General features: G+C 35.6%; 1 protein-coding gene across 1 annotated transcript; it reads right to left on the bottom strand.

Annotated features, from left to right (window-relative positions):
- Positions 1 to 353: 353 nt before the first annotated feature.
- Positions 354 to 19,264, bottom strand: LOC129270453 (E3 ubiquitin-protein ligase RBBP6-like). Its single transcript, XM_064105770.1, has 4 exons — positions 18,805 to 19,264; positions 12,667 to 12,894; positions 5,361 to 5,451; positions 354 to 2,361 (listed from the first exon to the last, which is right to left on the bottom strand). Exons 2-4 carry the CDS (start codon positions 12,830 to 12,832, stop codon positions 2,271 to 2,273), a joined length of 348 nt encoding a protein of 115 aa, XP_063961840.1. The 5' UTR covers positions 12,833 to 12,894; positions 18,805 to 19,264; the 3' UTR covers positions 354 to 2,270.
- Positions 19,265 to 24,225: the final 4,961 nt, after the last annotated feature.

Genomic DNA, 24,225 nt, shown 5'->3' with positions numbered 1-24,225 from the left:
AATGGGTTTCCGTTTCATTTTTTTTGACCACGTTGATCCACAGCAGCAACACGCGATATCCACTGGTCAAAGACGTTCTGCATCGGGAAAGCTCATTGCTACAAAATATCACTTCAGACGTAGAAACAAATCACCACAGTACAATGCATCAGCAATACACATACAACATTTATAATGAAACATTTGTGTGTGTAAAATTCAGCATGGTAATAGTGCTATCATAAATTTCCCATAGTATAGTAGTCATACAACTCAAAAACATCTTTTTAAGGTAAAAACTATCTTGTTGGTAGTTGTCAATCTTAAAATATACATGTCAATGTAGATTGCCATTTATTTTTTTTTATTTGTCATCATTAAATGTGCACATAATTTTAGCTGCACAATGTCCCAATAACGTGGAAATATCGTGATGAAAGGATTTATTTGTCTGAATTAATTTCATTACTAAATAATAAGCAATGTTGAGAAAGACGAATTGGTGAGCAACTATGCGTTATGACCTTTTATGGTATGCCACAAAAGGATAACAGTTCAGTTACTGACAATTCACTCGGAATGATTACCGAATGTAATCAAGTTCTTCATACATGTAAGTCTGTGGGTCTTTTCACACGTGAATCTTGAATCATCATTGTAATGATTGCTATTCGTCTTTAGAATCATCGGACCTTTCACATGCTCACTCAAAAACTCTGAGTTGAATTCAAATCATGAGCGAAGGTAGTATGTGTCCTTGGTGACTTGTCAATCAAAGCTTGGCATCGCAAATACAAACTACGATGAGTACATGACAATTACATTATCTACAGAAGTGTTTGAAAGGTTACGTAAGCTCCGCCCCCGAAGATGTTTTGGAGGTCAAGCCTTTCTCACGCAAAATTTGTACCATAATTTGAGTGAAACTAACTGGAATTCACTTCCGAAGTACAGTTTTAATTTAAGATTGTGATTAGCGTTTGTGATTCTAATCATGTTATAGTTTGGTTTCACACGTGCGAAATATTTGTCATAAGCCTTATTTTTCACTGGAATCATTCAAAGTTTCAAATTACGATTTTTTTTTTACCGTGTAAAAGGGCAGTGTTATAATAAAATACCTGATTAGATACTGGATATACTGCAGTCTTCTTTGCTTATTTGTATATTTTTGTGGGAGCGGAAGTTCTATTTTGTTGATGCCATTCTTTTCTAATAATTTGCTATCATCTAACTGCAAGACAGACAAAAAATCTGATGGTCCATATTTCTCCCAGTGAAAATCGTAAAATTCTGTTTATATGTTCCAAATACATTCACACTGCATCAAAAGTTAACACACATTTTTACATAACATTCAATTTATTAATGGTCAAGCACAAAGTGATATCAAGAATAAAAACACGAGACAAGTTTATATTTTATTGATTTCTATTCATTTGAGAAAGAGATTTTCAGCACAATTGAGTGTTACAACCTCATAATACAGGATTTACACTATAGAAAGTACATACTGATGTTGTAATGCAAACCTCAAGTTAAAATTTGACTGTAATTATAAAAACAATCAAAGAAAATGACATCAATATTTGCATACAAATATATGAACAGTGGCTTTCACTTAAAACAGTGATACATATTCATTCATTCATGACTTGAACAATTTTTAATGAAAAAAAAATCACTTAGAACAGTGACATTATGTCCAAAAATGGATAAACAATTGCTTGCTTAAAACAGCAAAATTTTCGGCAAGATGAAAAGCCGCTTATAAGGAAGGCTTCTCTGAGCAAATTTTTCATCCTGAGGCTCCCCCCCCCCCCCCACTCCCTTCAACCCCCAAAAAGGGAAAATCTAAATAAAATCTAAGACCCATATGAAAAAAAAAATGAAAAAAGAGCTGAAGACCAGTGCCAAAGTCATTGAAACTATTTCCATAATACGTTTCGGGGAACAACGCAGGATGTGATTTACAAATACTTTGAAATTATATCAGTCACATCGACGAATGGAAACTACATGTACATGTATACTATTCAATAATGACCTTGGAATGCCCTCAAAGCAGTCCCAAGCTTCTCTTGTGCAACACTGCTAAATATGACAGCAATAATTATACACAAATCCACAGTAGTTGCATAGAAAAAATAATCCAGTTCACATATTAAAGAATATATAAAACTGGTTAAAAATTCAAAGAAAAAAAAGGAAAAAGAGTGGACGTTTTGCTAAACAAAACACATTGTGCACCTCACCTGACCGAATGTTTTACATTCAATACTTGCAATTTCTTATAAGAGAAAATGGAAATGGGATAGATACCACCAGGTCTGATTACGTACTGCTTTTGTAGACGAAGTCGCTTCCATTTTGACAGGGGCCCTGCATGGAAAGAAAGTGGGGGGAAATATGGCTAAAAATGAAGGATGACTAGAATTTATATCACAGGCAATTAATAAACAAGGAATTCCAGAAAAACATGTCATAAGCACACACGAAATCCCCCATTTATTGCCACATGTTGTAATCATAAATCAACACACTTCAAGACCAATGTGTGTACCAAGTCTGATGGGTGTTGAACAAAAATTAAGTGGTTCCCTCTGAAATACTGATTTTATTGACATAAAATGGCAACACTACAGTAAAAGTGGAAATTTTCGCGGTAAGATCGGCAAGCGCGAATTTATGAGTATCTATTTCAATGCAAGGTTTGAACCGCGAGGTTTGAACTGCGGTTCAATCGTATGTAACTATTTTGTCAAAGAGACTGCATAATTTGACCTATAGAGGGCGACATTTAAGCAATCTTGAGCTCCAAAGTGGAGGTGCCGTGGCCGAGTGGTCTAAGGCGCCTGGCTATACATGTTACATGTAAGGGCCGCGGCACCTCTGCACCTGAGCAAGGCATTTAATCTACATTGCACTTTTATCCTGCTTTCAAATAAATGGAAATGCTATGTGCATTATTGGTAACTAGGTGTGCACTTGTTTTAAAAAAAAAAAAAAAAATCATATACATCGCGAGAATTTGTTCCAAAGCAATGCAATTATTTTTTTAAAAGTCGCAGATCGGTATTTAAATTATGATTTTGGTTGAAATATAAATTTCTTTTGCTGTTTGGTGAGTGTCTAGATCCGTTTAGTGCTTAAGAAGACGTTGGGTAGATCGCCCAGGTTTGTTGATTGATCCCGTGCACTTTGAATAGCCATAATCCCCAAGGTCCTTACCCGGTGCTCGGCCGTCCATACCAGGCCAGCAGCGCCTCCGTTTTGCCTTCACCGATGTCCGTCCCGCAAAAAGTTGCGCTAAATGTCACAAAAGCTCATGATTGGATCAAAACGATGCTGAATTACGCCGCTTTAGAGCTAGTATTATGATCAGATAATAGAATTTTGTCGCTGAAATGTTAATTAAACCATTCACAGAAGTGGAAGAAGGAAGTGAATTTGTGATTATAGAGTGTACAGCGCGAATTCAAGAACCCGTGAATATGTTTTGAAGCTGCCAAGCGCGAAATATTAATTCCGCGAAAATAACAGCGTTTACAGTATTTGACACTTCCAAAAAATGTGTCTTGCACATCTTCGATCTCAGGATCAATGTGGCTGCCGAGAAGTTTGATCCACAAGATTTTCAACGGACAAAACCGACTGCTCAACGTTAAGCCGTTTTTTTATTATATATCCCCTTCAATCTTTCTTTGGTGGAATATAAATAATCAAAACAACCATTATCATTTCGCACCATCCCTGAAATTACTAATTTACATTAATTGGTAAAATGCCAGACATACACATCGAGGGTATTCAGTAACACAACATACCCAGGGACTATCCCTATTGGGAAAAGCATTGTGTATCATTACCATTAAACCCAATTCAAATTTTCAGTCTAAGCTAATATACAAATTGCGAATAGGCATGAGTGAATGGAAATCCAAGTGATGTTAGATGAACGCCTCGTTGAATAGAGCATCTTCCTTTCACCTCATGCGAAATTTCGCACCATTTTTCGCTAAATACATTTTTCGAAATTTCGCACCATCTAACATAACTTGGATTTCCATCACATCAAAATATTACCCAGCATCTCTATGTACTGGCCATTGTAAAACTTAAAGGACAAGTCCACTCCAACAAAAAGTTGATTCAAATAAAAAGAGAAAAATCCAACAAACATAACACTGAAAATTTCATCAAAATTGAATGTAAATTGTAAAATAAGAAAGTTATGACATTTTTAAGTTTCGCTTAATTTCACAAAACAGTAATATGCACATCGTGGTCGGTATGCAAATGAGTGAACTGATGACATCACTCACTATTTCTTTTGCATTTTATTATTTTCTCCTCATTGTCCTGTGAAACAAAGTTTTCTCCCTGAACTTATGGAATTACCATTGTTTAACATTCATGGTTCAGTCAAGTTGGTCCTTATTGTCATATATCTGTAAAAATAGAAATATTGTATAATTCAAACAATAAAAAACAAAAGAAATTCTAAGTGAGGGACATTATCGATTCTTTCATTTGCATGTGACTAAAATAAGTGAAACTTTTAAATGTCAAAACTTTCTCATTTTACATCTGATTTTGATGAAATTTTCAGCATTATGCTTGTGTGATTTTTCTCTATGGATCCAAATCAACATTTTTCTGAGGTGGACTTGACCTTTAAAGGACAAGTCCACCCCAACAAAAAGTTGATTAGAATAAAAAGAGAAAAATCCAACAAGCATAACACTGAAAATTTCATCAAAATCGGATGTATAATAAGAAAGTTATGACATTTTAAAGTTTCGCTTAATTAAAAAAAACAGTTATATGCACATAATAGCTGGTATGCAAATGAGGAGACTATGACGCCATCCACTCACTATTTCTTTTGTATTTTATTATATGAAATATTCTAATTTTCTCCTCATTGTCAAGTGATACAACGATTAATTCCTCCCTGAACATGTGGAATTAGCATTGTTTAATACTATATGGTTCAGTTAAGTTGGTCCTTATTGTCAAATCTATAAAAAATGAAATATTGTGTATTTTAAACAATAAAATACAAAAGAAATAGTGAGTGATGGACATCATCGACTGACTCACCTAGTTGTGCATATCACTGTTTTGTGAAAAATAAGCGAAACTTTAAAATGTCATAACTCTCTTATTTTAAATCCGATTTTGATGAAATTTTCAGACTATGATAGTTTGATTTTTCTCTATTTATTCAAGTCAGCGTTTTCCTGGGGTGGACTTGACCTTTAAGAGGTGACACACATGTACTGGAAATGCAGAAAAAAGCAAAAAGAGAAGTGTACACAAATAGGACTTTTCTTATTACCATCTATTCCCCCCCAAAAATAATAATCTGTACTTACGCAACTAGGTTTGCTCCAACTCCACCAAGTGGAACTCTGCGGACTTGCACTGATGCATTCTTTGGAATGAGATCTCCCTCTCCTTTGTATTCTGAATAGAAGACAATAAGAACTGAGTTAACTAAAAGAATATTACAATACAAACTTTTTAAGTGTCCGCATCTAAAAAATTTACATAGTCAAATTATCATTCCTTTTTTTTAATTTTAATGGGTTAAGGTAGTCCTATGGTACACAAGTTATGATGTATAAAGATAAATGCCAGTTGTGGTAACAATTTCAAATGACTTCATACAAAATCCAATAAAATTATCACCTAAATGTCTGTTTGCATATTAAAGGTAAATTCCAGTTCTGGTAACGATCTCAAAATGACTTTTTACAGAATCTAATATAATGACCACCAAGTGTCTGTTTGTAAGAATAAAAAATATGTGCCAAAGGATTCTGGAAGAAATTGTGTAATTGCTGAGAAATAAGCAAAATAAGCGCGGATTCGGTCACTTCCGTCGGGTCTTTATTCCAGCAATAATAATAAACTGTCCCACATGTGCCTATCTGTGTTGGCGATCTTCAGTGTGATCGTATTTCAGCTTAGATTTTATGCTTTCACAAAGTTCAGTTTATGTAACTGTACCAGATCTAGATCCTCGATGATATACTGACAATTAAGCCTGGTTTACAGACTTTCTCATGAAATCAGTGTTTACTGCAACTACTGGCATTTCTCTTTAAAAAATATGTACCAAATATGTGTAGAAGAAATTGTGTAATTGCTGGGAAATAAGAAGAGTAAGCATGGGATTCAAGTCAAAAAAATATCAATCCTTAATAGGACAGAAATGAGGTTAGGCAAGGCTCCACATTAACTTTTTTTGGTGGTGGCCCATTCGGGCCACCAAAACCTTTCAAATAATTTTTTTTGGTGGCCCGATATTAAAGTTTGGTGGCCCGAAAAATATAAAGAAAAACATTAAAAATGAATAAATGGTTTAACCACTGTCAAAAAAATGAAAGAAAATAATAAAACGGCCAAAAAAAAGTGTGAGAAAATTCCTTCCCTATATTTGCCAAATGTTGGAAAAAAATCACATTTCATATTAATGAAATGCCTTCCCAAAGTATTTTCTTTCTCAAGAGTTGTTTAAGTTAAGTCATTTAGAAACAAGAAAGAAAGTAACTGTCTGTTTATTTTTGGCTAGAAAAGACCGGAAAAAAACACAGCTTCGAAAGAAACCAAGTAACAACATACATACAAATGCACACGTGGGACTGTGATGTACTCACCTATGTGTTTTTATGAGTATTATTTTCATTTGGAAATCGGTCTTTTTGAGTCAAAAGAGAGGTCATGATTCCTCTTTTTAATGCTTACAAATAATCAGGATACACCAGATTTTAGCAAAAAGGTCTGTAGAAGGGTATTTCATTGGTGTAAAATGTGACTTTGACTTGGATTTTCAGTTCTGTGGAAGATTTCTTAGCAGCAACATTTCGTATTGCAGCTCCCTGAGTCTGAATAGGCTGCTAACGCACAGCTGCTTGAAGCATGCATAGCTCACGCCAGCCGGCCGGCGCGGCCGGCTGTATAAAAGCTACTTAATGCTATAGCGGTAGGCCAACTTTGTGTGTGTGTTTGTGTGTAGATCAACAAAAAGGGCGCATGACGAACTGGCTTGCAATTTGAACTGTAGAAAGTTGATAAATGCGTGCAAAATGGGGAGAAAAATTGCGCTATTCTGAAAATTATTGGTTGCCCGATTCGGGCCACCAAAACTTAATTTTTTTTCAATAATGGTTGCCCGAGGTTAATTTCTGGTGGCCCCGGGCCACCGCTAATGTCGAGCCTTGGGTTAGGAAATAATTTTTATAAGAGCCCTGCAATTAACATAGTCCTACATGTACTACATATTCTACAGTAGAATATTTTTTTAGGGGGGTGGGTATTTCTCATGAAACCTGAAGTATTTTTCTTTAACTATAATATGATGTAAAAGAGCAAGTTGACACCTCTTGAAACAACTTGTTTTGAGAAAGTAACTAGAGATCAGGGCTCAAATTAAGAGAGGGGCAAGGCCATTTTTAAAAGGACACTTTCAGCTTGGGGCAAAGTGGCCTTGGATGCCCCAAAATTTCAAGGGGCATCAAGGCCATTCTAAAGGCATGAAGGCCACTTTCATTCTGGTCAAAAGGGCACCAAGGCAAATTTTTCTAAAAATGACAAGTAGGGGAGATCGGGGTTAGTTGGAACGCGGGGTAAGTTGAAACATTGTAATTTTCTTTAATGCCTGTAAAATAAATTTACGCAATACTGCCCTCAATTTATTGCATAATACAACAGTGTTGTATTATTAATAGCAATAAATTGAGTGCAGTATTGCATAAATTTATTTTACAGGTGTCAAAGAAAATTACAATGTTTCAACTTACCCCGCGTTCCAACTAACCCTGATCTCCCCTATATAATATGCCTTTGTAGTGCAACCTACTCCGACACTTCCTTATCAGAGTGTAGATCTGTCAAGTAAAATTTTTTCAGGGGCACCAAAATCAATTCTGGTGAAAATTTTTAGGGTTCCACTTTTCTGGGGCTTCCTTTCCACTTCTTAAAAATAATTCATTGTTTTCTATTGAGTTTCCTAACAAAACTACCAAATTCTAGAATAAGAGAAATAAAAAAAAGTTCACATCAACTCAGACTTCTCTTGCCAAGTAAGATTGCTATTGCCAAACAGTACCCTTTAAAGTTTCAGAAAATGCAAGTAACATTCCACGAATATCAAAAACTATTCATGAATCAACCTAATGTAAAATTCAAATAGATCTTTAAATAAGGAGTTAAAATCATTCCACATAAGTACCATCGTACATTGTAGATCACTTCAGATGTGCACAGCTCAGCCTCAATCACACTGCACGCACACTCACTCATCCACAGCACTAAAGAGCAGATAGCTAGGCCGCCAGAACCAGGGAAGAAACCTTCCCCTCCCTGCTAAACTGAATGCTACAGTGCCAACATTTTTTAATGAATTACAAAACCAGTAGGACATCTCTCTAGTATAAATCATGTGAAACTATCAATAAATGTTGAATATCACTCAGAATTATTACTTTAGTGACAATGAAGAGCTTTCCAGGTCTTTTCAAAGGCGAATTCATTATATTATGTTGATGAAAAATAATTAACCAGACAGTACCATTATCCGAAGAGAATCTCTAATAACCAATTCAAGAAAATAGCCTCAAAATTTCATTCTTTTTATCACCACAAATAATTTTAAATTATATGAAAAATATCTTTTGATGATTCAATCTTTATTAAAAGGACATGTCCACCCCAGCAAAAAGTTGATTTGAATAAAGAGAGAAAAATCCAACAAGCATAACACTGAAAATTTCATCAAAATCGGATGTAAAATAAGAAAGCTATAACATAAGTTGGTCCTTATTGTCAAATCTGTAAAAAATGGAATATTGTGTAATTGAAACAATAACAAAAGAAGTAGTGAGGGACATCATCGACTGTCTATGTGTGTGTAACTGAGTTGTGCATATCACTGTTTTGTGAAAAATAAGCGAAACTTTAAAATGTCATTACTTTCTTATTTTTACATTCGATTTTGATGAAATTTTCAGCGTTATGCTAGTTTGATTTTTCTCTATTTATTCAAATCAACATTTTTCTGGGGTGAACTTGACCTTTAAAGGTCAAGTCCACCCCAGAAGAATTTTTATCAGATATCACTGAAGAAGATTAATACCCCTGCCCTATGCTGTTACCATGGCTATGTATTTTCGAATACACTTTAATAAGCTTGCATGTCTTTACCCAAGATGAATGTTTGGGCCAAATTTCAAATGGTAAAAAAACTAGCACATCAATGATGTGGAGCTCATTCGGCATCTCGCTCACAAAGAAATTCAACACAATTTTTAATTTCAGCCCAGTTGACACTGTAGTGAATCATATTGGGGACATAAATTGAGGAAACAGAATCGAAATTATTGAAGAAATGAAGGAAAAAAAACATTTTTTGTGATTTATGAATAAATTTTGCATAAATTAGCTCAATTTTCAAGTCAAAATGTCAAAATTCTATGTGGAAGTTTGGTGACCCTCATGTAGCTCTACCAGATGGATGAAAAAAAAAATCAAATTTGGTCAACAAATAGAGAAGCATTTATTTGTGATTATGAATTAATTTTGCATATTAAAATTAACATAAGTAATTTTCTAGTCAAAATTTCAAAGTTCTGCTGAACCTCATGCAGTTCTACCATATGTAGGGACAGTGATTTTCCGCAATCGCGGAAAACGGACGGAATTCACGGAAAGGGCCTTTTGAAACGGAAAGTGGCATTTCAAACGGAAAATCACGGAAAATGTATTTTCCCTCAAAATACATAGAATAGCAACAGAAATTACTCCAAAATCACAACAAAATGAGAATATTATATGGTCACAAAACCCCAGAAAACACGATCTCACTTCGCTACTATCATGACAATTCACACATCGTGACTGCACTCGACATCAGCACACTCGATTGTACCCCATACCCGGCCGGCCGGCGCCGGGTTGGGCTTCACATGCACACATATCCTTCAACTACACGGTCGTGTGTTGCTGCCCTCTACGTTTGAAGATGTAACAGCACGATATCGTGGTCTTAAAATCCAAGATGGCGGATTGGCAAAAGCTGTTGACTGATGATAACGATGTCCAAAAAACCCCAAAATTATCGATAAAATATCATTTCACCATGAAATAATGCTAATAATGTGAAAGGTGAGGATGTATGCATACTAAATGGGTTTGTAAAAATATTTTATGCACCCGAATAGATCCGATTAGAACGGATTCTATTGTGTTGTTGGTACAGTAGCAGATACAAATTTTGACCAGCGCGAGTGTATGTGTTGTGATTTTGCTATTCAATGTGTAAACGGAATTGTCACTTTTCCGTGTGTACAAAGTCTATGGGGAAACGGAATTTCCGTTTTCTGACATGCTGAAACGGAATTTGAGATTTTCTGAAACGGAAAAGGCAATTTTTTGAAACGGAAAATCACTGTCCCTACATATGGAGGGAAAAAAAAATTAAAATTGATCAGCAAATAAAGAAGCATTTTATGTGGTTTTTGAAAAATATGCATAAATTAATGTCGCATAAATTTTCTAGTCAAAATTTCAAAACTCTGTGTAGAAGTTTGGTGAACTTAATGAAGCTCTACCAGATGAAAGGGAAAAAAAAATCAAAATCGGTCAACAAATAAAGAAGCATTTTATGTGAATTTTGAAAAATATGCATAAATTAGCATAAAAATTATTCTAGTCAAAATTTCAAATTTCTGTGCAGAAGTTTGGTGAACCTCGTGGAGCTCTACCAGATGGGAGCAAAAAAAAATCAAAATCGGTCAACAAATTTCAGGCCTCTACAAAAAAAATCTTTGTGACTTGCCCTGTTGGGCAAGTGATGAAAAAATTTGCTTGCCCGATAGAAAAAACTGCTTGCCCAATTTGTTTTATAGTTTTATTATGATGGCACTACTCTTATTTTTAAAGGTCATACAAAATAACAATTGAGAATCATGTATAGTATAAAAGGTCATACATTTATAAGTTTACTCAGCAACGTAGGCCTGAGTCATTACGTTTATTTTGAAAAAACCTTTCGCTATTCATTAATGGGCGTTTAAGGTAAAAAAAAAAAACCTTCACCAAAAGTTGCTCAAATTTCATATTTTGCATCTTTAAATCCATGAAATGGTTATCTCATCTGTTTGCCATATTTCCTTAAAATTGTTTTGATTTAGATGGAAATTATAAAGAAAGCCTGTGAAAAATATTCAGCATTTTATTGACTCTGAAAAAGATTGTTTTATGATGCAAAAAAAAAAAAAAAAAAATCATCAAAAAAAAGTGGAGTGGCCAAAATTTCACATTTTTAAATCCAAGAAATGGTCATTTATTTTCCATATTTCCTTGATTTTTTTTTATTTGCTTGAAACTATCAAGAAAATTAAGAATATTCACCTCTCTCTTGTTTTTTCTTCATCCTTTTATGATGTTACACTGGGTCAATATTTTTTTTTATTGTAGTCCCACATGTAGACTTTCATGTTTTTTTTAATGGTGTTGCAACATTAACAGAAAACGATCGTTGATCGTTTTACACTTGGTCCACACCATGAAAGTCTACATGTGGGACCACAATAATAAAAAACATTTACCGAGTGTAACATCATCATAAATCAGAGTCAAGAAAGAGCTGAATATTCTCAATTTTTTCGGTAGTTTCCAACTAAATCAAAACAATTTCAAGGTAATATGGAAAATAGATAACCATTTCATGGATATTTGCAAAATGTGAAATTTTAGCCACTTTTGGTGGGTTTTTTTTTTTGGTTTGCATCAGCAAATTGCGCAAGATAGTAGCGCATGCGCAGTCATTGCACACAGAACGTAAGATGCGATGGCACGGTTTTTCGAACGAGGTACCTGGCGATAAATTATTGGTAATTGGCGCTGATTTTATATCAGTTTCCACTCTTTTTTTACTGGTTCGACATAATATGAGATAGTTGTGATTATCCAAAAGATAGTGAAATTCAGATGGTCTACTGATATTTTATTATTTCCAAAACAACCACTTGCCCGATCGGGCAATTGACTTTGAGAAATGCTTGCCCGCACGTCATTTTCACTTGCCCAGGGCAAGCGGGTTTGTCGCGCCCTGAAATAAAGATGCATTTTTTGTGAATTTTGAAAAATGCGCGTAAATCAGCATATTTAATGAGTTTCAAAATTCTGTGTATAAGTTTTGAGCCCCCCCCCCCCCCACCTAGTGCTATCATACAAAGCAAACAGAATTGAAATTGGACTTGAAATGACGAAGAAGAAGCATTTTGAAATTGTGGACGGATGATGGACGCCACAGCATAAGCTGGGCCGGATGAGCTAAAAACTGAGGAAGTAGTTTTCCTGAGTTTTTTTTTAAATTACAAGCGGTTACCATGGCAACACATCTTTACCCCAAGACCAATGTGTGTTCCAAATTTCATGAGAATTGGTTGAAAGAAGTTTGATGATCAAGATTTGAAACGGACTGACCGACCTGACAGTACGCTGATGCCTATATACATACCGACCAACGGTACGCTGATGCCTACATGTACCCCTTCAAACTTTGTTTAGCGGGGGTATAATAACTTTGAAAAAGCCAGAACTTTTTGTTATACACAATTTTGTTGTTTTTAATTTTAATATCAGATCATTGTTAGGTTAATAAACCTACTGTACCTTCTGCCGTTTGTGCATTCGTCACTTGAAGGTCAAACTCTGCTCTGCCAATTTTCTTCTGTTCCATGATGGCTTTCTTCAGGTCTGCGAGTGATATATGGAGGCCATCAAAGGTCACCGTGTCGTAGTCAATACTACTCTTAAACTTGTAGTGCACAGAGGACATGACTGCTCGCGTTATTTTCTCGCTGTTGTTTATATTCCAGTTCTGTTCACTTCCTGTCAGTCCTGTGGGTAAAAATGAAACAGAAATAAGTATTAAATATCCTGGTGTTGGTCAATCCATTCTACAATCCATTTAACTGACTTGACTATGTGACCTAAAACTTGTCAGTGATACTTGATTACCCCTACATGTATATCCATATTTATACACTACATGATGTATATCTATAAACTTTGAAAGTTATGACAGCAATCTAATGATTACATGTACCCCTAAAATGGCCAAAGTTCAATGAACTTAAATGACCTTTGACATTGGTCATGTGACCTGAAACTTTGATGGGATCTTGATTACTCTTATGTCCAAGTTTCATGAATCAGATCCATAAACTTTCAAAGTTATTATGATAATTCCACAGATACCCCCATATTGCCAAAGTTCATTGACCTTTGACGTTGGTCATGTGACCTGAAATTTGCAAAGGATGTTCAGTGATACTTGATTACTCTTATGTCCAAGTTTTATGAACTAGACCAATAAACTTTTAAAGTTATGATGGTAATTTAAAAAAAAAAAACAACTTGGACTGCGAATGCTAGTTGACCGAAAATCATTCGGATCGACTCTGCGTGATTCATGTCTTTAATATTGTTTCATTTTAAACTCATATGTTATCATCTGCAAATATCATTGTTGAAGGTAATTTGGGAAGAATTTTGCATTGCTCCCCAGCCTTTTTTGTGTTTTGTGATCATGGAAAATACAAACGAACTTTGCTCTGTCATCTGCTTTTGCAACGCTCACCCGGCCAGCGCAGACAGTCAGTGCATGTGGTGCATGCATAGCGCATGCATCGACGGTCGGCCGGAGCAAAAAAAATTACTCTATTTTGGTATTTTCCCCGCCTTCAAATTTCGATGCATCGATGTTTGATCGAATTAAAGCTCGGCTCAAGCTCTAAATCTATATAAATTATTATTGGATGTTAAATAATTACGATTTAATAAGATTTTATGGCAATACTAAAAATATTGACAATGACAGGAAAGTACATTGTATGTTATGTTCAATGGAAGTATTAATACTGTCACTATTTTTATTCCATCTCTGGACGTCTCCAAGAAAAGAAGCGCAATGCGCATGCGCCTTTGATGACATATGAAATATTTTCCATTCATGAATTCAGAGCCCAAAGTTGGGCATAAACGAGCTTCAAATTGATGGAAAAAATATCAAACATAATTTTCTGTTTTGTCATGTAAAATGTTATTTTATGGTGATAATACGATCTTGAAAAGAGTTTCTGCATGTTGACAATGTTCGAGAATCAATCCTGACGTGATAATCATTTTTTTCAGACAAGTGCACTTACTCACGTCGATCATGATGTGATGTGCGTCATTAAAAATTGAAACAAAATACAAATGTTTCACATCAAGCTCTAAATTCATATTAATGATTATCATATGCAAATTATTGTTAAATATTACGATTAAATTATGTTCTATGGTCATGATAATAAAAAATTAATATTGTTCATGAAAGCAAATTTTATTTAGTTGATCACGTCAATTTTCTGGTTTGATTAAAGCACAGTACTGCGCATGCGCGATCGATGGAGATGGCTTCCATTCATTAATACATCGTGCATAAAATTATCTCAGCACAATCGAGCAGATGAGTAAGACTCGAACTCTGATCGAAATAAACTTCAAATTAATGGTGAATAAACTGAATATGCATCATAATTACACAATCGGTTTCATTTTGGGGGGAATATAAATCGGGTAAGTACATGTAGTAGTCAAGTTCAATAGTCATTACTGTTTATATTTATCATTGTGTGAATCAAACGAAATTGCCAGCCGACATAGTTTTTTTTTCAATGTACCGATTTTGCAAAATCTGCGCCGGCGCTCGATGACATCAATCGAACACCGATTTTAAAATCGATTCGACTCAGGCTTTATCTATCTCATACATGTCATAACATCAAAGATCATGTAATAATAGTTGCATTATATTTTAAGTGTGAAGAAAATTATTTCCACCTATATGGCCAAAAGGTGTTTTCTTAGAATTGATAAAGGGAGTTTTCACTTCCCCCATGCACCCACAACACCTCAAGAACATACATGTACATCTATTGTCAAAAGCCCTTCTGTCAAAAATTGGTGAATCAAAACAGCAGTTTTTGTCTTTGACTCGAGACAAACGACATATTTGCACTTTTTCTCTCAGGCTGATCAGCTTTCCTTTTTTTTTATTTGAAAGGCATTTTCAATAAATCTACTACGTTCTAGGATCTAATTTTGCACACGGTCGAATATTTAAATATCTAATAAATCTATATTGAAAAACCGATATCACCAACAGAAAAATCGACCCAAAATTACTTAGTATGGTAAAAAAAATTCTTGAAGGTAAGATCTCAATTTCTGAAAATATTGGCAAAACATCAGCAAATTTTGTTAACTTTTGCGTCTGTTCCAAGAAAATCCAAACTTCTCGACAAGCATCACGAAATCGCCAGTTTGCAAGTAGAGGTATCCAAATGAGTCAAATGTTATGATGGTGGTCCCAAAGTCTGCGCACCTAACAACTTGAGTTCGGATTTAATATGAATTTCATTTTATTTCACAAAATCTTTCAGATGTTTGTTATATCATTATGAGTAAAAAAGTGTACCAAATATCTCATAAAAAATTGAAAGAAAGTCATTATTCAGATTTAACAAAAAAAATGGTACCCCATGTCTGCGCACCCATTAACTTTGCACACGATTCAGAGATTCTGATGAGAAAGGCTGCATTTTGAGGCCATCACATGAAATGCCAAAAAATTCATTTTCTACCATTTTGAGTCAGATTTTTAAAGGACAAGTATACCCCAATAAATAATTTATTTGAATAAAAAGAGAAAAAGCCAACAAGCATAACACTGAAAATTTCATCAAAATCGGATGTAAAATAAGAAAGTTATGATACTTTATTAAAGTTTTGCTTAATTTCACAAAACAGTACTTAAATGCACATCCTGGTCGGTATGTAAATGAGGAGACTGATGATGTCATCCACTCACTATTTCTTTTGTATTTCATTATATGAAATATTCTAATTTTCTCCTCATTGTCAAGTGAAACAGTGATTAATTCCTCCCTATACATGTGGAATTAGCATTGTTTAATACTATATCATGGTTCAGTCAAGTCGGTCCCTATGGTCAAATCTGTAAAAAATGAAATATTGTATAATTCAAACAATAAAAAACAAAAGAAATAGTGAGTGATGGACATCATCGACTGACTCATTTGCATGTCACTGAGTTGTGCATATCACTGTTAAGTGAAAAATGAGCAAAACTTTAAAATGCCATAACTTTCTTATTTTAGTTTTACATCCGATTTTAATGAAATTTTCAGTGTTATCATTATGCTAGTTTGATTTTTCTCTATTTATTCGAATCAACATTTTGCCAGGGTGGACTTGACCTTTAATGAATATCTGTCTATGTATTGGCTTATTGCATGTGTAAAGTCTGTGTTCGTTGCCTATCTTCTTATACTAGAATAGTGGAAATACGCATGTGTGCAGACAAAGGGGACTGCGCAGACTTGGGAAGTTGGGGGAACTTGCCATATATACCAACCAAATTTATGGCATTTCAACCTCCATCTGACACAATTATCTTACCTTTGTCTGTTTGATTTATTTTCTAAAGCTTTGCAAAACAATCGTGTGCAAATTAAGGTCACACTTTTTTATGACACTTCTTCAGCTGAGCGCGCACTAGTCAATCGCCGTAGAATTTTGAGATCGCGATATACCAGCGAAACCATTGACCTACTTTACAATTCCGTCAAGCTAATTTGACTTTAGGATCTTGCCTTCCGTTTGGTATTAATCATTTTTATTAATCTAGTGTGAGCTGTGAGAAATTTTTGATTGAAAATGGAACTTCATAATGATTTTTATAATGTGCACAAATTATGGTTACCCCATCATAATTCATACTAATAACTATGGTCCGGACACACAACCATGAGTTGACAACAACTATTACCAGTAGAGGCGCACGGCCAATATGGGAGACTCTCTCCAATAGGGGAGACAATCTCCCACATTGGAGACTTGCTTTGTAAAAGGACAAAAGAAACAACACCAACAAAAACATGATTTTTTCCACCCAATATTTTGTCTCACTGAGGTCAGAAGCCCATTTGTTTTGTGTGTGATTGACAACAAAAATCCTTATCAAAACAAAAGTAGACGGTGAATTTTTAAAGACGACGGTTAAAAGGGGTAATATTTCACGAGGAATCTGCATATCACATTTTTATTTGCCGCCAAGGTAATCCTTTGGCAGTAAATGTAAACAAAGGAAATTGATCTCCAAAACAGTGGAGACTGTCTCTGAAATTGGATACCCAAATTCTAAGTTTAGTTTACAAAAGTCTAATATTGGATTTGGAGATAATGGGTGATTTCAAGTAGTGTTGAAATCTGGTGTTGGTGTTGTGACAACACCAACACCAGCCACAACACCGTACTTGAAATCAGGCTGGTGTTGGGATTGACCTCAGAAAATATGACGTATTTCCGGCAGTTCGTGTTGAATGCTGGTGTTGAATGTCATCTGCTGAACCCAGCACTGCGGCTGGTGTTGACGATCTACGTGCAATATCCCCATTCACCAACACCAACCCCCAGGGATTGGGAAAATCATGATTTCAAGTTCGGTTTTGGTGTTGGCAATCTCAAGCTCGTGAACAGGCGGCGAACACGATGAAACATCCCCGTAAAATTAGCTTTTACAGTTAAGATGAGTACAAATCATTTGAGCTGTATATATTTTGATGAAGAATAATTTTCACTCTTTCGAATTCTTGAATTAATTAAAACATTGGTATTCTGTACGATGAGAATTTAATGCATTTCTCTCCGATTTCATTTTCGTCGTCGAGACTTCTCGCGTGAAGTTGAGAATTTAGGGTGTCTGGAGAAAAAAATTATTTTTCTTATTTCAAGAAAATATCACATTTTCTTTGTGAATTTGAAGAGAAATGACCTTCAGACTGACAGAAATGTAACATTTTTGAAAAAAATCAAATTATTGGCTGCAAAAAAGAAGAATGAAATTAGGTCAATTTTCAGCATTTCTCTGCCGGCTGCCATAGACTGTGTAGTTAAGAAATGGACACACACAAATCAAAATTTTTAGCTTCTGAGAGCTGTTATAAATTTATTATTAATGCCAAAAACTTGTCCATAAAGAGTCCAATAGGATTTTTTATGCTCTATCTGATGGTATGATTTTTATAAAGATTTGGAAACCAGATCACAATGAAAAATTGCGACAAAGTGAAAAAAATTGTGCAAAACAGAAATTTCATTTTCCCATAGAAAACGCATGGAGAAATGGCAATCTCAACACCCCCAAAATAAGTGTTTGCAATTTATCTCTAAATCCTTATTTAAAATGATCATATAAACTTGTCCTTACTGTAAAAAGAAGCCCCTGAATTTTCTCTTTCCATACATGCCAAACACAAATTAATAATTTAATCAATTCAGATCACATTTTTCCAGTAGCCTGAACTTCCCCGAAAAAATGTGCCATATTTTCCCCTAAATCAGCCTGTTTTATGCCGACACTTTTCACTAATTTCAGTGTGGCTTCAGACACCCTATGATTTAATCATTTAGCAGCGCAGCGCAGAGGCGTGACGTCATGTGCTATCGATAACGCAATCGGTATCAACTATCATTCCTCTGAACCCAGCTCGGTTCAGCTGCCTTTTTACGCTCTCAACACCAACACCAACACCAACACCGAACACCGAACTTGAAATCACCCAATCTCCCACTTTGGAGACAGTCTCCAAAAGAGTCCAATATCTGAATATTGGCCGTGCGCCTCTACTGATTACCAGGACAGGAGATAACAATTAACATTGACTTTCATAAACTTACGGCTTGAATTAAAATCGGAAGAACAGTTCCAGCTCCAAGACCAAGTCCAAGACAGATCACGATCGGGCTAAGTCAATGACGACAACCCAGCACAAAGGCTGCAGTTGGACAATCGTAGACGTTGGCGTAGCGTACCGTATGGCCAACTAAACTTCTGATAGTGATGATAGTCTTCAATTCAATGTAGAAAAGGGTCGAACTCTGACTGCGTGCGGGCCTGCTCCACTGGCGTGATGCGGTGAACTTCAAACGGTTCAATACTAAAAATAATGGTTTCTTCTCGACAATATAGCCGAATGATTTATGCTTGGATCCCTTGCGTTGAAGGCCAACTGGTGATGCTGTGTTTGATAAATTTAATTCCGTCAAAAGTGCTTTTAAAACTGTTCTGATGGCACCTTCCGGGCCTTCCGTGACGCCATGTTTACCTTTGCATCGCAGAATTACTGATACCGAATACGGTAACGGGTTTCCGTAGCTGCGCTGCACGGGTGTACTATGGGCAGCCGGAGCCGACAATGCAAAATAAGGGTATTTGGAAAACCTTCATGGTGTCTGTATCTGTATCATAGAGATGTATACTAATTACGTTATTAGTATATATCTCTATGATCTGTATCCTTCAGTCAGCAAAATACATCACGCTAAATCATAGGCGGATCCAGGGGGGCCGAGAGGCCCGGGCCCCCCTATTGGCGGAGCAAAAAAAAGAAAAAAGGGGGAAAGAAAGAAAAAAAAAGAAGGGAATAGAGAGGAGAAAAAAGAAGGGGAAACAAAAGAGGAAGAAGACGAGTGAATAAAATAAGATGAGGGGAAGACTTGGAAAATAATTAAGAAAATCTTTCATGCCACTAAATAAAATTTTCGCTCGCGCTTCGCGCTCGCATTGCATTTTAGGTGATTTACATATCTTGTTCAATATGGAGTTTAAATATCAATATATAATATGCAACACATATTTCATCTCGGAAATCGAACTTTCATTATCTTGTGTGATTTACAAATTGATTTTTAAAAAGTGTTCTGTAAAAATGTCAGTTTTATGGTCTGAATAATAACATTTTCTGCTCGTGCTGCGCGCTCGCAAATTTTGATTTATCAGGTACCTGTTATTTCCGTGTATTCCATAAAGTTTTCAAAATAACCCTTTTCAGGTCTGATTGTCAAAACGTATCAGCTAGCGCTGCACGCTCGCATTTTGATTGGCGAGTTATGTCTCAATATTTATTATACAATAAACTACTAAAAATCCCCTTTTCATGACAGTGTACAGAAAAAAATTGGCTCGCAATTTGCACTCGAATTAATAGTTAATAATATATTTACTGATGCATCCTAGTTATAATTACAAAAGTGATTGAAATGTCCAGTTTTCAGGCCATCATGATTTTGCGCTCTCATTAGGCATTAATGAATAAGATATTAATTTAATAATTGAATTGTCCCTTTTGTTTCATCTCGAGCTTAGCAAGAGGAATAGGAAGACAGTCTTCATTTTCATATGATGACATAATCCTAAGGACATTATCATTATCCAGTTTCAGATCACAATATCAACAGTTTTTTGCTCGCGCCTTGTGCTCTCATTATTAATGTAGAAAGCTCCCTTTATTACTCATTCTTTTCATGATTTACAAAACATGAATAGAGTGTCCCGTTTTGAGGTCTAAATCTCGATTCATTTTCGCTCGCGCTTCGCGCTCGCATCAATTGTTTAGTTATATTGCTACAGGCGCGTAGCCAGGGGGGCGGTGGGGGCGGTCGCCCCCCCCCCCCCAATAAAAAAAACGTCCCCCCCCAAAAAAAAAAAAAAAAAGAAGGGAAAAAAGAGAGGAGAAAAGGAAAAGCGAAGGAAGGAAAGGGAAGAAAGGTAGCTTTGTGGGTTTTTCTTTTTATACTTTATTTTTTTTCCCAAAAAAGAAACTCCTTCACTCTTGCTCTAAATTCATATATATATATATATGAATTTTGCTTCCGCGCTGCGCGCGGTTAAATGACAATAATTATTGCAGTTTTCCTTTGTTTCACTCACCCTTTCTATAACCCTGTTTTTCCACCTCAGCTATAATTTGTTTCTTGCCAGTTAAAGTTCAAATATACATTACGGCATGAAATTAGAGTAAGGATAGGCCGAAGTATATGAAGTTATCTTTTTTTTAATTGATCGCGTAACTTCTGGTCGGGTCGGCTCCGGGCGGGTAAAATCTTAATATCAATTTCTGCCGTCAGCTCCATATAGGCAACTTCTCACGCTTTTCAGCTCATTTTAATACTAAACAACCATAATTTTGGGGCAAACAAGTTCCTAATTAAAAAAAGTGGAAGGTATAAAATTCGTGCCGTATTAAATTAAAAAAAAAGTAAAATATTTTTTATCAAATTCTACTAAACTTCATGTCATTTCCCTGCACATTCATTTCCTGTTCTGCATGTTTTGCGCCCTCAGTTTGACATTTTGAATGACTCTTGAGTTTCTTCATCATTCAAAATGAAGCGCATCAGGATAAGTCAAAGAAATTATATATCATCCTATTTTATATAATTTCAATAAATCACAGAAGTTTCAACTTTTTGCGCACTATTTTCCTTGTAATGAAGTTCAATAATATTAGAAAATAAATTGAATTAGAGCCGATGGGGTATTAGAGATATCTGCATTATTTTGATGAAACGTCCGCCCTTTGAAATTTCAGATTTTCATTGCTCTGCGCGGGGAGGAATATTTTCCTCCCGGCATATATTCTTCTTCTCCTCTGTTTTGCGAGTTAAGATATGCACTGTTGCTAAATTGTTTGTAATCAAATATGATCTTTCCAAGGGAAGTATTCAATATAACTTATAGAGAATACCCTTTTCTCGGGACCCTTTTCTTTGCAAAAAAATTGATAAAACGCTTAAGCTTCCGCGCTTCGTGCATGCGTGGTTAATATTATTCAAATTTACTCCATTTTATCCCTTTTTTGTGTGTTCACAATCACTTTTGAAAACAAGGTTCAAAATCACAATATAGTCAACTGAATTGGGGCTGATATAGGTACTAGAGACAAGAGAGACGGCTCCTTCTCATTTTAATTTATGAAACACCGTAAGCTTCAGGATAAGTGCTGGCACGCTTCGCGTGCATTTACTGCCCCCTCCAAAATGAAATCCTGGCTACGCGGTTGTATTGCTATCTTGTTCACGATTGTAAAAATTTATTGAAATTTTCCATTCTTTACGTAGAAATGTCAAAATATATCTCGCTCGCATTATATAAATAAGGATTATGATATTATATATTCATGTTGATTAATAAGAATAGAGCTAAAAAGTGACTATTAGGATTACCCCTTCAAAGAAACCAAAAATCATCTTCGAGCGGCCGATCTGGGAAAATATTGCTGAAAAAAAATTCCGCCCCCCCCCCTATTGGCGAAGGCTGGATCCGCCCCTGCGCTAAATGGTAAATAAAATGTTGGTGATTTTTTTTTTACCCGATTGCTAAAAAAGCATAATGCTTGTAAAAAGTTGTAAGCATTGCAAGCAGTTCTTCGGGCAATTCTTTTAATGAAAATTTTCACCCAAAGTATCAGGCATGCAAAGTATGCAATTTTAAATGCAAGATCGCCCCAATTAAATGCAAGCTTAGTCGTTTCGCGCTATCATTTTTCAAATTTCTTATAAAATTTGTATGCATCGATCCTGCCGAGGCTCCTCCCGCAAAAAAATTCTGCAAACAGCCATGTGCAAATGAAATTTAGAAGAAAAAAAACAAAAAATAAAGATATACATGCAGAAAATGTTGAGAATCTCAAAATGAAAGACTCTATATATATCAAGCGCACAAATTCATTACAATTTATTCTGGTCTTTCAGGCTGCCCATAATCATGCAGCGTAGGCAGGCTAGCTACGTGAGCTTTACGTCTGTTAGTCTGCAGGCACAGACCCTTAAATGGTTTTCGTAATTCGCATAGTGCACAATGCAGAGAGTCTGAAGTAGTGAGACTAGATTCACTATGTACTGTGACTGGCTCTGACCATGGACCATAGCATGGACCTACTACACACAGTAGGTCCATAGTGACCATGGACCTATTTAATAGGTCCATGCTCTGACAAAGACACCGCGCTTCTTTTTCTGTCTTGTGGTGTGTTGGCAGCCAGTAAAAAATGACATTTTTTGCCACTGCTTTTGGGGCTGAATTTGGGGCCTTCTTTGAGAGGATGAAAAGCTTCTTTCCCTTCATCCATTTTTTTTCTATTTTATTTCCTTTCTTTCCTTCTCATTCTTTTTCCATTTTTTCTCCTTTTGTTTTCTTTTCTGTTGATCTTTCATTCTTTCTTTGTCTTTCTTTTCTTTTTCTTCCTTTTCTTCTCTGTATCATTTTTTTCTTTTCTTCTTGTTTTCCTCTTTTCCTTTAATTATAGTCTAGTCTTTACTCCCGGGGGGGGGGGGGCACTTCCATTCACGAGTGGATACCTTGCGCGACCATGGGGTCTCGAAAAGCACCCTAAACACATATTTTCCATATACTGAAAATGCACCCCTTAACAAGTATTGGCGTGTAAAACCCTACCCTTGAAGGACAAGTCCACCCCAACAAAAAGTTGATTTGAACAAATAGAGAAAAATCCAAGAAGCATAATACTGAAAATTTCATCAAAATCGGATGTAAAATAGGAAAGTTATGACATTTTCAAGTTTTGCTAAATTTCTAAAAACAGTTATATATGCACATACTGGTCGGTATGCAAATGAGGGGACTGATGACGTCACTCACTCACTATTTCTTTTGTATTCAATTAAATGATATATTAAATATTTTAATTTTCTCCTCATTGGAAGGTGAAACAAGATTTTGGTGGGTTGTGAGGAGTCCCGGGGGGGGGGGGGGGCACTTACATTGACGACTCATTTTGTATGTAGGCCTACTTGGCAAATCAAATACTAGTAATGCGAGCGCACAGCGCAAAAAGATGCTAATGATATTAACAACATAAAACTGACATTACAGAGCACTTTAAAAAAATCAATTTGTAAATCAAACCAAATAATGAAAGCTCGATATCCGAGCTGAAATATGTTGTGTATATTGACTTCAAAAATTGATATTTTAAGCTACATATCAGCCTATTGAGCAAGATGTGTATCTCATCAACAGGCTATGCGAGCGCGAAGCGCGAGCGAAAATTTAATATAGTGACATTTTCCAAGTCTTCCCTGACCTTATTTTTATTCATTCGTCTCCCTCTTATTTTTTCCTCTTTATCCTCCTTTCTTTCCCCTTCTTTTTCTTTTTTTTTCTTTCTTTCCCTCTTTTTTCATTTTTTTTGCTCCGCCAATAGGGGTGCCCGGGCCCCTCGCCCCCCTGGATCCGCCTTTGGGGGTGCACATCTTTGGGAGGTGGAACAAAGTTCGGAAAATCAGCTGATGAAAGCA

The sequence above is a fragment of the Lytechinus pictus genome, chromosome 10 (genome assembly GCF_037042905.1).
Source record: "Lytechinus pictus isolate F3 Inbred chromosome 10, Lp3.0, whole genome shotgun sequence".
Classification (NCBI taxonomy): domain Eukaryota; kingdom Metazoa; phylum Echinodermata; class Echinoidea; order Temnopleuroida; family Toxopneustidae; genus Lytechinus; species Lytechinus pictus.
This window is presented reverse-complemented; position numbering and strand designations above follow the sequence as displayed.

Bases quoted from the DNA above. Each gene is read 5' to 3' on its own strand.
- LOC129270453 (XM_064105770.1), bottom strand. From the start codon at position 12,832: ATGTCCTCTGTGCACTACAAGTTTAAGAGTAGTATTGACTACGACACG. The intron at 5,452-12,666 runs GTACAGTAGGTT...TCTTCTATTCAG, and splicing joins GAATGCACAAACGGCAGAAG to AATACAAAGGAGAGGGAGAT. The intron at 2,362-5,360 runs GTAAGTACAGAT...CTTTCCATGCAG, and splicing joins GTTGGAGCAAACCTAGTTGC to GGCCCCTGTCAAAATGGAAG.